This window comes from Drosophila nasuta, chromosome 2R (genome assembly GCF_023558535.2).
Source record: "Drosophila nasuta strain 15112-1781.00 chromosome 2R, ASM2355853v1, whole genome shotgun sequence".
NCBI classification, from domain to species: domain Eukaryota; kingdom Metazoa; phylum Arthropoda; class Insecta; order Diptera; family Drosophilidae; genus Drosophila; species Drosophila nasuta.
The window spans coordinates 10,835,173-10,849,809 of NC_083456.1; the positions used below are offsets into that span (position 1 = coordinate 10,835,173).

Sequence of the window (14,637 nt, forward strand, 5' to 3'; positions counted from 1 at the left end):
GTTCGGTCAAGCGCCTCATAAAAGTTAAAGTGCCTGATTTAAGCGCAGAATACAGCAACAAAACCAACAACAACAAGATGAGAATAACAAAAACAAAAGAATTCCAACGATGCCCATGACATTCAAAATTAATCAATGGATGCCGAAATAAATCACAGTTCCGGCCATTGGCCAGCTAACGATGCGCCCAGCATTTAATAGAAAAGCCATTCAACGTTACAACGCATGATTCTATTACAAAATGCCAACAATAACATGTAATGCTTGCAACATTTTGAAGCAAATTAAAATTTAAAAAAGTCTATAAATGAATTTAGAATCATTTTTAAGTCACAAGTACTTTTTAAAGTCATTTCCTGCAAATTTACTTTCCAATTTCATATCTTGAAAATAAATACAATAAGCTTTATTTTATGCTCATTCACTGCTTTTTTGTAAATTTATTTTCTAATTTAAATATTAAAATAATAATGGGAATCCTCAAAATATTTTGATTCCTATGTTTTTATGCATATCACTGACACTTCTTATGAATTTTTAATTTACAAAGTGCATTTTAATATATAGTAATAATATATGTAATATCATTGCTGATTATTCGTGTGATTTTCCCTAACTTAAACACATTCATTCATTTTAAAATTATTTTAATACGCAAATCTTTTTTGAAATTTAACAAGATGGTGATTATTCAAACTAACATTTAAGCAATTTCATCCAAAAATCAATCTCAGTTTCTTGTCAACTTTTTCTTCAATTTAGAAATTGCTTTTTAATATCTGAATATTATTTTATTTATTATTTTACGCCTATTTATTTACTTATGTATATTTTTTTTTTTATATGATATTATTCTTCAATTTAGAAAGTGTATTTTAATATTATAATAATATGGAGGAAGATGGCGATTATTCGCATTTATTATGCCCATTTATACACATGAAGTAACTGCGTAATTTGTATAATCAGATATGTTTTTAATGCACTCATACGAGTGTATGGAAAGCATAAAGCATTGTATATGGTATGTCTCGCTGCCTGCATCACAAATTTGTATAAACAGACATGTCAACACTCACACAAAGTATGTTTATACGCGACGAGGAGGACCTTCAAAATGTGTCCTGCATACTCACCCACAAAAAAAAAAATAACAGAAAGAAAGAAACCCAGCTAAAGTGACAGCTCAGGCGACAGGAAACCGCACAGCGAGAGGATGCTGCTTGTTGATGGTAGTAGATGATGGTAGTAGATGGTAAATGGTAGATGGAACCTGGTTGCAGAGGCGGCTCAAGTATTTTAATATTTAATGGAGCACGCTTGTAAATTTAGATATCAGACGCAGCTACTCACACGGGTCACATCAAGCTGCCAAAAGCGCGTATTTTGTTTTTGTTTTCTTTTTGTTTTTGTATTTTTATTTTATTTCTCCCTTTTTATATATGCGATTTTATTTATGGCATTTAATTTTATTTTGGTGTACTTTGATTTCCATTAATACAGGATTGTTTAGACATTCCGGGATTGGGCGTTAAACAATCTGCGAGTACATACAATAAATGTACAAATACAATAAGAATAATACTAATAATAATAAATGTGATTCGTCGCGTCGCGTCGCGTCGGCTCGTATAATTTCATTTCATTTGATTTGATTTTGTTTCGCTTCGCCTCGGTTTTGGTTTGGTTTTTATTCGCTTTTGCCCAATTTGCACGTGTGCTTCGTTATAATTTAGGAAATTACTCAGCATAACGAATAAAAAGGAATCTCAGCAGCCAACGCGTTTCCTTTTCTCTTTTTCGCTCATTTCTGTTTTTTGTGGCTCACAAGGATAAAGAAATGCACAGTTTTTATTTGCTGTTTAATGCCTCACAACGCGGCTTAAATCTAAAATTCTGCTGCGTTCTTCAATTAAATTGCTTGAAAAATTGATGTTTTCAGAGAGCTCAGCCCATGTCTTCAGTCATCTGCCTGAGGCTGGAAGTTCATAATGAATTTAAATTAGCCAACGCGTTGGCGGCTGAGTTATTTTCTTTATTTCCATTATTTTTTGCTGTCTTTCTCTGCTTCTGATGTTTCATGGCACGCTTTAATTAATTACACATTTTAGCCGCTTTACAATCGCATTATAATTGTGGTTTTTTGATGTTCCTAGTTGCTCTGCAACTCTTCTCGAGTGTTAAAGGATTACGAGTTCAACCCAAAAGGCCAAAAGCCATTTGCATTTAAATTTGCAAGCAGCTTACTGTGCGTATGTGTAATAGTTGGAGGAAGTACAATTTACGTGGAGTCCACATTAAAATAATTTCAATTAATTTAAAGCATAAATTATATATGAAATGAATAGAAAATCCTTTTTCTTTTTGACGAATTCAAATTTAACTATTCTCTTTTGATTATATTATATTTTTTTATTTTCTCAAACAAACTATTTTATGTTAAGTATTTAAAATAATAAATGACACAAAATGGTGGGAATAATTAAAACAAAATTAATAGAATATCAACATTTGCTTTAATACTTTTTGGTTATTTAAAGGTATTGAATTTTGCGTTTAACAGCGTCTTCAAAAGCAGCTTTAAAATTTAAATAAATTATACTTTGAAGTTGCGAGCAAAAAGCTTTGAAGTTTTAATTTTAGATAATATTTCATAGAAAGAATTTAACATTTTTTTTATATTCGTTAAAAATGTATCCAATTTAGTGATATTTTTATTACTTAATAAATTTTTCCATTTATTAATTTTTGCTTTATTTTATTTTTTATTTGATTAAAAATTTAATTAAAGTTTATTTTTGTTTTAGTATTTGATTTAGATTTTTAATACAAACGAATCCAATTCATTAGTAAGTACTCGGATATTTAAAAGATTTAAAATATATTAATGTTAGTTTTGATTAAATTTTTAATTTATGTTAGTGTTGCCTTTAGCCATTTAGTTAGTTTTGTGTTGATTTGCCAGAGATAGATTAAATTCCGCGAGGACAACCGCACGCCGCGAACTGCGACTGGTAAATGACAACTCCGCCACTTGTCGGGACAACTGTCAGTGTATAGTTCAGTTTATCTCTTTTACTTTTTTTGTTAGTTCAAAAAACTAACGGCGACAGCGGAACATCGAAGCGCACTTTGAATATTGACGAACAACGAGAGATAGCGAAGCGAACGACGCGAAAAGGACGCAACAGCCGCTCAGGAACAAGAACGAAACCGCACGCGACGTGCAACAGCCGCCAACTGATGGGTTTATATCTACCAACAGAAGCAGAAGCAGCAGCAGCACCCACACAACCGCAGAACACACACACACAACCAACGTTGCCTGTTTGTTGATAACAGTTTTCGAAATTCGAATTCGTTGTCGACATCGTCAGCTGCTGCTGCTGCTGCTGTGAAGGCGGGACGCCCTTTGTTAGCCAAACAGAGGCAGAGCATCAACAACATGCTACAAGGTTCAGCATGTTGCATATGCCACACAGACCACACAGACTCAAGCCCACATTCCCACACTCTCAGCGTCAGACTCAGCATAGACAGTCGACGCATGCGCCGATAAGTAGGCAACACAATTCATAATGACAACGTCGCTATCAACGACTCACAAGTTGGCGCCTCTTTTGGGCCTGTTCATGTTTACTGTTTGTATATCCTGTGTTGCAGTGGCTAGAGAGTAGTCAAGACTAAAGAATAGAAATAAAGAAATAAAATAGAATAAAGCTATTCATTTGTCTAGCATCTGATCAATTTTAACTTAACCTCCACTTTTAAATTGCATTGACTAAAGGATATTTGGGTAGTCTTGCATACTCTTGACTGACGTCTCCTGCCATACTTTTTTTCTTGCCACCACATTCTGTTATTATCTTTATTGTCGTGCAATATTCGGATGCCCCTGAATGAAATTAGTCACCCAGCCCGACACTTGACTTTGCCACCGGCTTCAAGTTCACGTGCCGCATTTTCGGGGACGAGCTGCTCCCGAAGCCGATGCCGATGCCGCTGCTGCTAATGAATTAGACCAAAGTTTTTAATGAAGCTCTTTATGGCGTGGCAAAGTCGCAGCATTGCCCTGCTGAACTGACCCACTTGTGAAGTGACTTCAAAAATAGCGCTACGATTAGATAAGACTGAAATATGTGAATGAAGCGTTTTATGCTGTTTGCGCCTCTATAAATAACATCGTTTAGTGCAGTTAGTCATAAATTATATGGCAAATTAATACAATTACTAAGCGTAACGTGCGTTAACGAAATTCCAGCGAATTGGGAAACCAGAATCTCTTTGCAGAAAATACTATTGCCTACTTATGTGGGCAGCATTCAGCGGAATTGCGGTCAAAGATTGCATTTTTGGTCTGTGCCCTTGGTTGACCATTGCAATTCCCCAGAACTATTTTCACATTTCCCATTTCCCATTTTGCACATAGCCAAGTCAGGATAAGCGTGAAACTGACATGAGTGCGTGGTAATGTGTGTGTGTGACACTTGTGTGTGCATGTGTGGAGGTTATAATGTCTGCATAACGGCAACTGCAATAGTCAGTAACGCTAGCAAAGCAGCTGCCACAATTTTTGGATAATCTCCACGTTTTGTAGAACAATCCGCAAAGCGGAAATTGCCAAAGATGTTACTGAAACTCAAAAATCGAGAATCTAAAAGCGCATCTAAGCTCAATAAATTACGTGTTGACAACATCAAACCCTTAAAGCGAGGCTGCCATGTTGAATCTGAATCTGTTATCAATTGCTTTGGCGGGGACATCACAAAAGCGGCAGCCGTGTCAAAGGCACACTCACTAAGCACATTAAAAGCAGATGCGGAAAAACGCGGAAAAAAACGTCACCAAAAGGCATGTTGATTCCCCCCCACCCGTAACATCTCTCGCCTTTGGACTTTGGCTGTGCAAAAATAATAAAGCATAAATGCCATTTGACCTTGTGTGCTGCTCAGAATGTCAATTGAGATGTCAGTTTATGTTGATGTTGATGCTCTGGACTGAGGCAGCTAAGACTGTTGAGACCATTGAGAATGAATTCAACCTGGTGGTAGCTGGTTGACAAGGCGACAAAGTGAGTGATGCCACCTCATGATGACTGGGCGCATTTTGTATGCCACAACTGACAAATTGCTGTTGCATAGACTCACATCGTGTTGATCAAATGCCAACAGCATACTATTTAAAATATGTCTGTGCAAATTACGAAATTACTCATTGAGAAATACAACAATGAACATTGCAAAAAAAGTGTCCATTTTATTGACCTAATTACCAAGTTGTTCTAATATTTCTGTTCTTCATTAGCCACCCAACTATGAAAATCAATTGTGTTTTTGTAAGTTATTGTCATTTGTCTTCGTACTTTTCAATTAAAATATAAAAAAACGAACTTGAAATTGCGTGTTCGTCTTGGACTCAATTGAGGTTAAGCGAGCGAGCGCCACAAATGATATTAAATTCGTTTATAGAGCAAGGTTATGGCGTTGGACACTTTTGAAATATGACTTTTTATGGGAATACTGAACTAATTTGAATGTAAAATGTTGTGTTCTTAATGAAAAAGCTAAAGCAGGTGAAATTAATTCTATTTTTTATTATTATTATAAATTCAAAAACTATAAATTAACAATTTATGTTATATTCATATAATTCAGATTAAATTTCTTTTAAATTTTTTTATTTGAATCATCTTAATTCGCGCTAACATGATAAGTGACAAAAGCTAAATGTTTTCCAGGGGTAAGCCATTAGTTGGCAACGCGCAACCCAGGGCTGCAACGCTTGAACACTGCGTCAATGTGACCACTAATAATTTTACGCATTAGCGTTAAATGAAGAAAATACTAAATAGAAATTTATTTACAATAGTTTTTATCCCGCCAGCCGTAAATTATTTTATCTTCAATGAAAATATATATTTTATATTTTCATTATCCATAAAAAATATTGTATTTCAAAAGTAGCGCCAATCTCAACACATGCTTCGCAACTTGCGCATTCCTGATAATTGAATAGAATACTAGCATTTTTTTATGTGGTATATTATATATTTTTGCTTTAAATTAAAATAGTATATTTTGAAATTCGAATTGCGGTCACACTTACACTAACCGCCAGTTGTTTGTTTTGTTTGTTGTTGTTAGACCGACGACGGCTGCAAGGTGAATGAGTTTTCCGTGAAAATTATGTATAAATTAACAGCTGCGCGCGTGCCATATATATACACACACAAACTCACTTATACAACTGAAATCAACAAATTCGTTATCGCTATCAGCATATTGCACTTGGCGCCAATGACGACGTCGACTGTCGCAGGCGCCGATGCAAAATCATATTTTTGCACTAGAGCAAAATAAAAAAAAGTGATAAATGTGAAACATAAACAAAACGTTGATAAGCCGCTGCGCTGCGACTATTATCAATGCGCCGGCGGTCGTAAGCTAAATTCCTTCGTGTTCGCACCTGCAACAACAAAATTATCAACTTAAACTTGTTGAGCGAGTTAAATAAAAGGCCCAAGAAACTACCAACAATGGTGAAAATATTTAATGCTCTGCCCGCACAACACAGCGGCAGCGGCGACAGCGACAGCGACGCAGCCACTGACCTTTATTTGACTTTTAGCTGCCTGTCTGCTCGGCAATGAAAAAAAGACATTGCCTGCCTGCCACACACACCACACACACAGCAGAGACGTTGTGTCTATAGCGTAGCCTGGTATATTGTCGTTGTTGTTTTTGTTGCTGTTCTTATTCTTGTTCTTCCGCATTGTTGTTGGAGTTTCTTGCAGCCGCATTAAGCGAATGCAGAGGCGCAGCCTGAGTTTCGTATTTGTATTTACGTATTTTAGGTACATATTCTTGTTGAGTGTGAACGAAACGAGTTGAGTTGAATTGAGTGTCGCCCTACCCCGCTACATCTTTTACTCAATATCAGCCGAATTTCAAATTAATTCAATTCAATTGAAGAAAACGAACGTAAGGTGAATAGAACATGTGCCAAGTGAACAAAAGCTACGCGCTATAGAAATTGAATTTTCAGTGTCAAATGTTTTTCTTGTGCATTTAAATATGTATTTTCTTTATTTCCCACCACAAATAATTAACTTTTACTTTCGAGCTCGTACAGTCTTATGCTAATTGCATTTTATCGCGTATTTGTTGTTAAACATTTTGCCAAGTGACCAACTAAAGTGTCTCAAAGAAACATGCTCAATGCACATACACACATACAAGTATGTTGCGATCTTTTTCCTACGAGCTTTCGGTATATCCTTTTGCGAGAGATGTACTCAAGATAAATAGTTTTGTGACTGTGATTGCAAGCGAAACAAATGTAAAATATTTGATTCCTTTGTATAATAAGCAGTACGGTTTTCACAATACATTTTTTGTTTTCCACATATTGAAAATAATAATATTGTCAGCAAGAATTTCAGTTTAATAGTTTAATAACTATTCTGCTGCTGGAAACTCGTGACAGCTTATTAAAAATCATTTAATTTGGCCTAAAAATTGAATTGCTTATAAAGCACACATAAGAAACATACATGTATATATATTTATACTATAGCAATACATAAAAGACTTAACGATCCCAATTAAGTTCGCTTAATGATAGCACAATGTTACATAATTTTCGGCAGTCCAAATATGGCATTTTATCATTTATAGTAAGGTAGGCTTTCGTTTTCATTCAATATTTCTAAAAAATTTCCATTCACAAATTATTTGGAAAGATATATATGTTCACTTGTATTTAGAACCATGATAACTTTGCAGAAGAAATTTATTGTAAATATAAAGCAATTTTTATAATTTATTATTTCTTTTCAATATATCTTTAATCTATATACATACATATAATTGCAAAATATATACATACATATATACCATATATAGAAGAATCGTTTTTGAAATGGAAATTTATTAGATGTTTCCACATTTATTGATTATATATGCAGCTGTTATTTTCAATATCTATAATTAAAAGTTTACGAATACTTGCAAAATATATAAATTTGTATTTAGTAGCGCAATAATTTTTGCAAAGAAAATGTATTGAGCGATGTCAGCGGTTTTTCAGCCTGTCATTTCCCGGTCAACTAAAAATAGCAGACCCCCAAATTAATAGTCGACAAGTGCAGGGAGACGGTGACGTCGGCGTCGACGTCGCTGTCGACGTCTCAGTTGCTGTAGCTGTCGCTGCTGAGTGTCAGGGCCAATTGACAGCAAGCGAGAGAAGCAGCATTGCGTTATCAGTAGCTCTAGTTCTCAACTCTGGTCGGTCGGTGGCTTCTGCTTCTGTGCTTATGTGCGTGATATGATGTCGTGAACATGAACGTGATGATGATGATGCAACGCGAAGCGAATAGCGCCCGGCGTTGTTTTTATGGCGCTCGGCTTACAGTTGTAATGTGGGCCAGCCGGTAGCTAAAATTAGTTGCGATTATCAGTACGTTGCGATTGCCTGGACTAGCAGGTTGTCCAACCTTCACACTCACAAATCCACAGTTTGCTATTATCAACGGCGATTGCTAGTCACAATGATGCGGCGGCAACAGTCCTTTCGCTTCGAGGACCAAGACTCTTCCTCCATGGCCATGCGGGTTTGGCTGCAGCTCTTCTAACTAAATAAATCATAAATATAATCTAATTTTACTAATCTTTATTTCCCGTACTATCTCTTTTCAGATGAATCGTCGTTTTTCACGCGTAGAGTCCGGTGCGGACCTAAAGGATTACTTTGATCGCGGCGATATTGCGTCACGGGAGAACCGATGGAACTTCGAGGTGGCTTGGGAGGTGGCCAACAAGGTCGGCGGCATTTATACAGTAATTCGCTCCAAGGCCTATGTCTCCACCGAGGAAATGGGCGAGCAGCTGTGCATGATGGGACCCTACAAGGAGAGCTGTGCCCGCACCGAGATGGAGGAAATGGAATTTCCACGCGGCAATCCGTTGTTGGATGCCGTGAATACGCTGCGCTCGCGTGGCTATAAAATTCACACCGGTCGCTGGCTGGTCGATGGCAATCCGCAGTTGATACTGTTTGACATTGGCTCTGCCGCCTGGAAGTTGGATCAGTTCAAGTCGGAGATGTGGGAGAAGTGCAACATTGGCATTCCTCACTTGGACATAGAGACTAATGATGCCGTCATTCTCGGTTTCATGATTGCCGAGTTCCTCGAAGAGTTCCGCAACTTTGCCATTTCCTATTCGCAAAACAACGAATTGAGTCCACCGCGCATCGTTGCCCACTTCCACGAGTGGCAGGCTGGTGTTGGTTTAATTGTGCTGCGCACTCGTCAAGTTGAAATTGCCACCGTGTTCACCACACATGCCACACTCCTGGGTCGCTATCTGTGTGCCGGCAACACCGATTTCTACAATAATCTGGACAAGTTTGCTGTGGATGAAGAGGCCGGCAAGCGACAAATCTATCATCGTTACTGCCTAGAACGCGGCGCCACTCATCTGTCGCACATTTTCACAACCGTCTCGGAAATTACGGGCTATGAGGCGGAGCATCTGCTGAAGCGCAAGCCAGACATCATTACGCCCAATGGCCTCAATGTCAAGAAGTTCTCAGCCATTCACGAGTTCCAGAACTTGCACGCCGTTGCCAAGGAAAAGATCAACGAATTTGTTCGCGGTCACTTCTACGGGTAAGTCATCAATTATACCCATTAAATGCAACTTCTAATCGTTATTATATCTGCAGTCATATGGACTTTGATCTGGACAAAACGCTGTACTTCTTCATTGCTGGTCGCTATGAGTTTGGCAACAAGGGCGCCGACATCTTCATCGAGTCATTGGCTCGTCTCAATGCCATGCTTAAGCACGAACGCCCCGATACTACAGTGGTGGCCTTCCTCATCTTTCCCACCAAGACGAACAACTTCAATGTGGACTCGTTGCGTGGTCATGCTGTAATTAAACAGCTGCGTGACACCATCAACAATGTGCAGCAGGCGGTGGGCAAACGTATGTTCGACACTTGCCTCAAGGGACACATTCCCGGCCCCGATGAGCTGCTGCAGAAGGATGATCTGGTCAAGATCAAGCGTTGTATGTTCGCCATGCAGCGCGACTCGATGCCACCGGTGACCACGCACAATGTGGCCGACGATTGGAACGATCCCGTGCTCGCCGCGATCAGGCGTTGTCATTTATTCAATTCAGTGCACGATCGCGTCAAAATGGTCTTCCATCCGGAGTTCTTGACTTCGACAAATCCACTGTTTGGCATTGATTACGAGGAATTTGTACGTGGCTGCCATTTGGGAGTGTTCCCCTCATACTACGAGCCCTGGGGCTATACGCCAGCCGAGTGCACTGTCATGGGTATCCCAAGTGTGACCACAAATCTGTCTGGTTTCGGTTGCTTTATGCAGGAGCACATCAGTGATCCAAAGTCCTATGGCATCTACATTGTAGATCGTCGCTACATCGGCCTGGAGAACAGCGTGCAACAATTGTCCACCTTCATGATGGAATTCTCACGTCTGAATCGCCGACAGCGCATCATTCAGCGCAATCGCACGGAGCGACTCAGCGATCTGCTCGACTGGCGTACGCTGGGCATTGTAAGTATTATTGCTTACTAATCAATATACTATAATATATAATATCTATACACTTTTTTTGTTTGCAGTACTACAGACAGGCTAGGGTGAAGGCCTTGCAGGCCGTCTATCCTGATTATGTGGACGAATCCGCCATGTACGGTTCTCGTAGTAACTTGATTTTCTCACGTCCACACAGCGAGCCACCAAGTCCGACCTCTTCGCGTAAGTTCCAGCAGTAGACGTTAAAGTTGTTTTTAACACAATAAATTAGATAATCCAATAACTATTACGATGGCAATAATCAAGGCTACAAACTTTGATCAATAGCAATAATGTTGTCACTACAGTGTAGGGCATAAATATATAAACGATTAAACGATAGATTTTCTCTAATGTATAAAAAGTATGCCTCAAAAGTAAAATTTTGTGACATCCATGATTCAATCAACTGTTGATCTACTGTAAATTTACTTTAGACTCGCCTTTTTGTTGCACAATTCTGCGATAGACCAAGTGCATTACATAAGTCGTGAATCATAACGAGTATTACACGAGTGACATTCAAAAATCATTGATTAAATATGTCACCTTTTCGCAGTAGTACAACTGCGAATATAAAGTGCGTTCTCTTGTTTGGTTTATTAATTGTTTTCCCCTATTCATATGCTTGCAGGTCACACTACTCCGGCGCCTTCGGTGCATGGCTCGGATGACGAGGACTCTGTGGATGAGGAAACTGAGCTCAAGGAGTTGGGTATTAAGTAATTCAGCCTGCCCCCATACCCGCGAAGTTCGTCGTCAGCAGCATTGGCTTAACGAACAAAACCATACAGCGCAATATTACCATAAGTTTAGTAATTTTGTTTTCACATATTTAAAATGGAAGAGGGGCGGCACAAATGTTCAAAAGGTCAAACAGTCGCGACCACGCCCACGTCAACGCCCACAAAAATACAAAAAAAAAAATAATAAGTAAATACAATCTACCTAAAAATGCTGCAACTGTTTTCTAAAACGAAATTTATACGCTCAGCTAGAACAATTTATGAGTACATTTGCAAGTTGAATCAAATAAGAGAAAGAATTCTATTAAATGTTGTTTAGTCTATAAGCAGAGCAAAGTCCCCATCCCCTGCCCCTAACCCACCACACAAACACACATACACGCAAATGTTATAGGAAACCATTAAATTATTATTTACTATTGGCACACACATAAATTGGCCACGGACAAATTGACCTTATCAAATTATGAATTGCTATATACTTATGTAGTACATAAATACAATACGAGTGTTTGCAATTTGTTTGTTATTCAAATGTTTTTAAATAAATCTATGTACAATGCGAGATTAAAAACAAAACTTAGCACACCTCCTATATAAAAAGTATACTCGTATATGACAAAGTAGTCAAATGAAATTATTTAATTGAATTGGGTAAAACATTTCCAGCAGCACATCCCTTTAACCAAAATGTATCGTATATTAGAACATAATAAAAACACTATCTTGCCTCCAAATGATTAACCAACAATTTGCATGGTTTAACAATAAAACAATTTGTGTTAGCAATCATACAAAATATAATCTACATTCTTTGCACATGTAATCCCACATGAACGGTGTGTGTTTTTTTTTCTATTAGGAGTCGATTAATCAGCGTAAGTAAACCTAAAATATTTTCAAACGTGTATTTATGCTATTTTTAATTGCCACCCACAGGAATTCTAACATTAGATACGCGCAATTGGAAAAGAATTTAAAACTTTATTGGCGAAACGTCACAGTCTTAAGATCGTAATCGAATTCGAGATTAGATTAAGATTATGACCATATATAATATTTGCAGTGTTTAAACTAAAGGAATCTCATAACATAATTAACCCATAATGTATGCTCTTTTCCGATGGATCAACGATGTTGCTTCTTAATTGTCTCGTCTTTTGCTGTAAATAGAGCGCATAAATTGGCGGCGACTTTGGCGACGTCGCCGACGCTGTGCCGGCACATTGTAGTCTGTATCGGGCTGCGTCTTGTCATCGCCCTTCTCCAAATGAGCTGGTGGTAGAACAACCTCGTTATCGAGATCTCCACTGCCCTCGAGACAATCCTCCAACTTGCCATCGGGTCCGCGACACTTCTGAGTTTTGATAACCCAACCATCGTCATCACCCAGATCGAAATCGTCATCTGTCTTCGGCTGTTGCTCCTCCTTCTTGGGAACATCTTCGGGGTCATTGTTGTAGCCAAAGTTGGGATAGGCGTAAGGAGGATAAAACACAGGCATGGCCATCATAGGCGCTCCATAGCCCTGAAAGCAGCCATAGCAATTGGGCGGCAAGCCATTCTGCAAGATGAAGCCATAGGTCAGGCTGAGGCAGCTTTGGCAATTGGCACGTCGCACGCGTCCACCATGACGCTCCTGGCCAGCTTCGCAGTTTACATATGGCCAGCTGTTGCTGTAGCGACACAGATCTGATGACTTCCTGGAGTGATTACGCTTGCGCGCCGGCACATACTCCAAAGTCTCGTGACACTCATCGGGCTGATCCTTGTCGCATTGCACCACACGCTTGGCGAGCATGACACGCGCCTGGCAACGTGTGCCGCACACACGCTGCCGCGACGCCTCTTTGCAGTGCTCCTTCTGATCGCAGTCCCGCTCCCGTCGCACCACAAAGCAGCATGAGCCCTGCTCGTTATAGCCGAGTCCGAAGCGGCCGCCCACCTGGGAGACATTCTGTTGTACTTTGACATTGAGCTCGTTGCGTGCGGTTATGTCGTGATTGATAATGTTATTGATCTCATTCGTTAGGCGGATGATGTTCGTGGTGTTGATAGGCGTCTGGGCAGGAGGCACGTAACTGGTATCGTTGATGCCCTGCACCAGCAACGGCTCTTCGTTGAGTTCCGGGCAGACGGGACACTCGGCCACGCACTTGTCCTCGCCGTCGCAGATTTGCAAGCAGCTCTGGCGATTCGCCTGGCAGTCGTCGTAGTCACGTAGTGAAGGTTGCTCATAGTTCTGGAGCGGCGTGTGCACCACTATCTGTTCCTTGGCGCTGCTGCTGCTCTGATCAGCCTCGGCACTGACCAATGGCCCCGAAACCAACAGCAGCATAGCCACCACGATCGCATACGACTAACAACAGCAGCAGCAACAACAAAAGTATAGAGACGTTGATAAGATAAGAATCAAATGGCATAATTGACATACCAGCAATTAAACGTAATGTAACTCAAACAGAGCAACACTGCGTCATCTTTCAGAAATGTGGCATGAACTCACCTTCATTTTGCCTCAACGACTGTCTACTCCACTTAAGCTTCTCGATGATTTTCTTGGATGAGTACTTGTTTCCACTTCCGCAACTTTCCTGTTCCAGCTGGGTCAACAGTCCGCGACTCTTTGGGCTGGTGCAGCACACGACAAACAACAAACTGAAGCTTTTGCAAAGGCCGCGAAACCCGAACAACTTCATGAACTAGTACGATACCAAGCCCATCGTCAGTCGCCGTCAATCTTGGCGAAAAAAGCACAGAAATGCCATTGATTAGATAACCCTATCATACAAATTTAATATTATGCTTCACTATCGATTGGCGGGGAGCTTTCATTAACGTCGCTCAATCGGTCTCTCCCTCAAATTGATGGCAACTTCATTTGGCCAACACCTTTCGATCTCAGTGTTGAACGTGCAAATATGTCACAAGGAAGCCATCAAGATCCATCATTTATGGCTCGAATTGCGATACGTATGCAAATATATTATATTTTCTAATTTGCGGTAAGCTTTACAATCTATGGGAGCTTTGCCTTAAGCCGATTGACGGCAAAACTTTTCGATTTCGTTTTCGTTGGAGGATAAAATACCCTTATCGCAAACAAGTTCATTAAGATCTATAATTAGTTTACTAAATTATTACAACATAAATACACATTGACAATGAGTAAGCAATTGTATGTCTGTAGATAAGCCAACGTACGTTTATTTTCGAATTTATGTACAAGACCCATCTTTGGGTTTTAACATCAAACGTTTTAAATTAGTTGAAGCA

The 14,637-nt window shown here is 39.3% G+C and overlaps 3 protein-coding genes across 6 annotated transcripts in view; 1 reads left to right on the forward strand and 2 right to left on the reverse strand.

Annotated features, from left to right (window-relative positions):
• LOC132784172 (soluble guanylate cyclase 88E) overlaps positions 1 to 2,775 on the reverse strand; it is a 45,941-nt gene extending 43,166 nt beyond the window's left edge. For 2 of the 3 annotated variants that reach the window (XM_060789594.1, XM_060789591.1), the window contains exons 1-2: positions 2,722 to 2,775; positions 1,354 to 1,540 (exon numbers count right to left, since the gene is read on the reverse strand). The gene's annotated coding sequence lies outside the window, so the exon portion shown is untranslated. Of the gene's footprint in view, positions 1 to 1,136; positions 1,296 to 1,353; positions 1,541 to 2,721 lie in introns of those variants that run through there. The other variant, XM_060789592.1, reaches the window with a different exon arrangement.
• A 3,307-nt stretch (positions 2,776 to 6,082) lies between these two features.
• On the forward strand, positions 6,083 to 12,187 carry LOC132784687 (glycogen [starch] synthase). Of its 2 annotated transcripts, none has more exons than XM_060790462.1 (5): positions 6,083 to 6,161; positions 8,697 to 9,670; positions 9,727 to 10,594; positions 10,663 to 10,798; positions 11,250 to 12,187. In XM_060790462.1, the coding sequence occupies exons 2-5, from the start codon at positions 8,697 to 8,699 to the stop codon at positions 11,339 to 11,341; spliced, it is 2,070 nt and encodes a 689-aa protein (XP_060646445.1). In that variant the 5' UTR covers positions 6,083 to 6,161; the 3' UTR covers positions 11,342 to 12,187. The 2 variants fall into 2 exon arrangements, with proteins under 2 accessions (XP_060646445.1, XP_060646444.1); XM_060790461.1 differs by lacking the exon at positions 6,083 to 6,161 and adding an exon at positions 8,511 to 8,611.
• Positions 11,722 to 14,063, reverse strand: LOC132784689 (uncharacterized). Its single transcript, XM_060790464.1, has 2 exons — positions 13,868 to 14,063; positions 11,722 to 13,720 (listed from the first exon to the last, which is right to left on the reverse strand). Exons 1-2 carry the CDS (start codon positions 13,871 to 13,873, stop codon positions 12,506 to 12,508), a joined length of 1,221 nt encoding a protein of 406 aa, XP_060646447.1. The 5' UTR covers positions 13,874 to 14,063; the 3' UTR covers positions 11,722 to 12,505.
• Between the last annotated feature and the right edge of the window lie 574 nt (positions 14,064 to 14,637).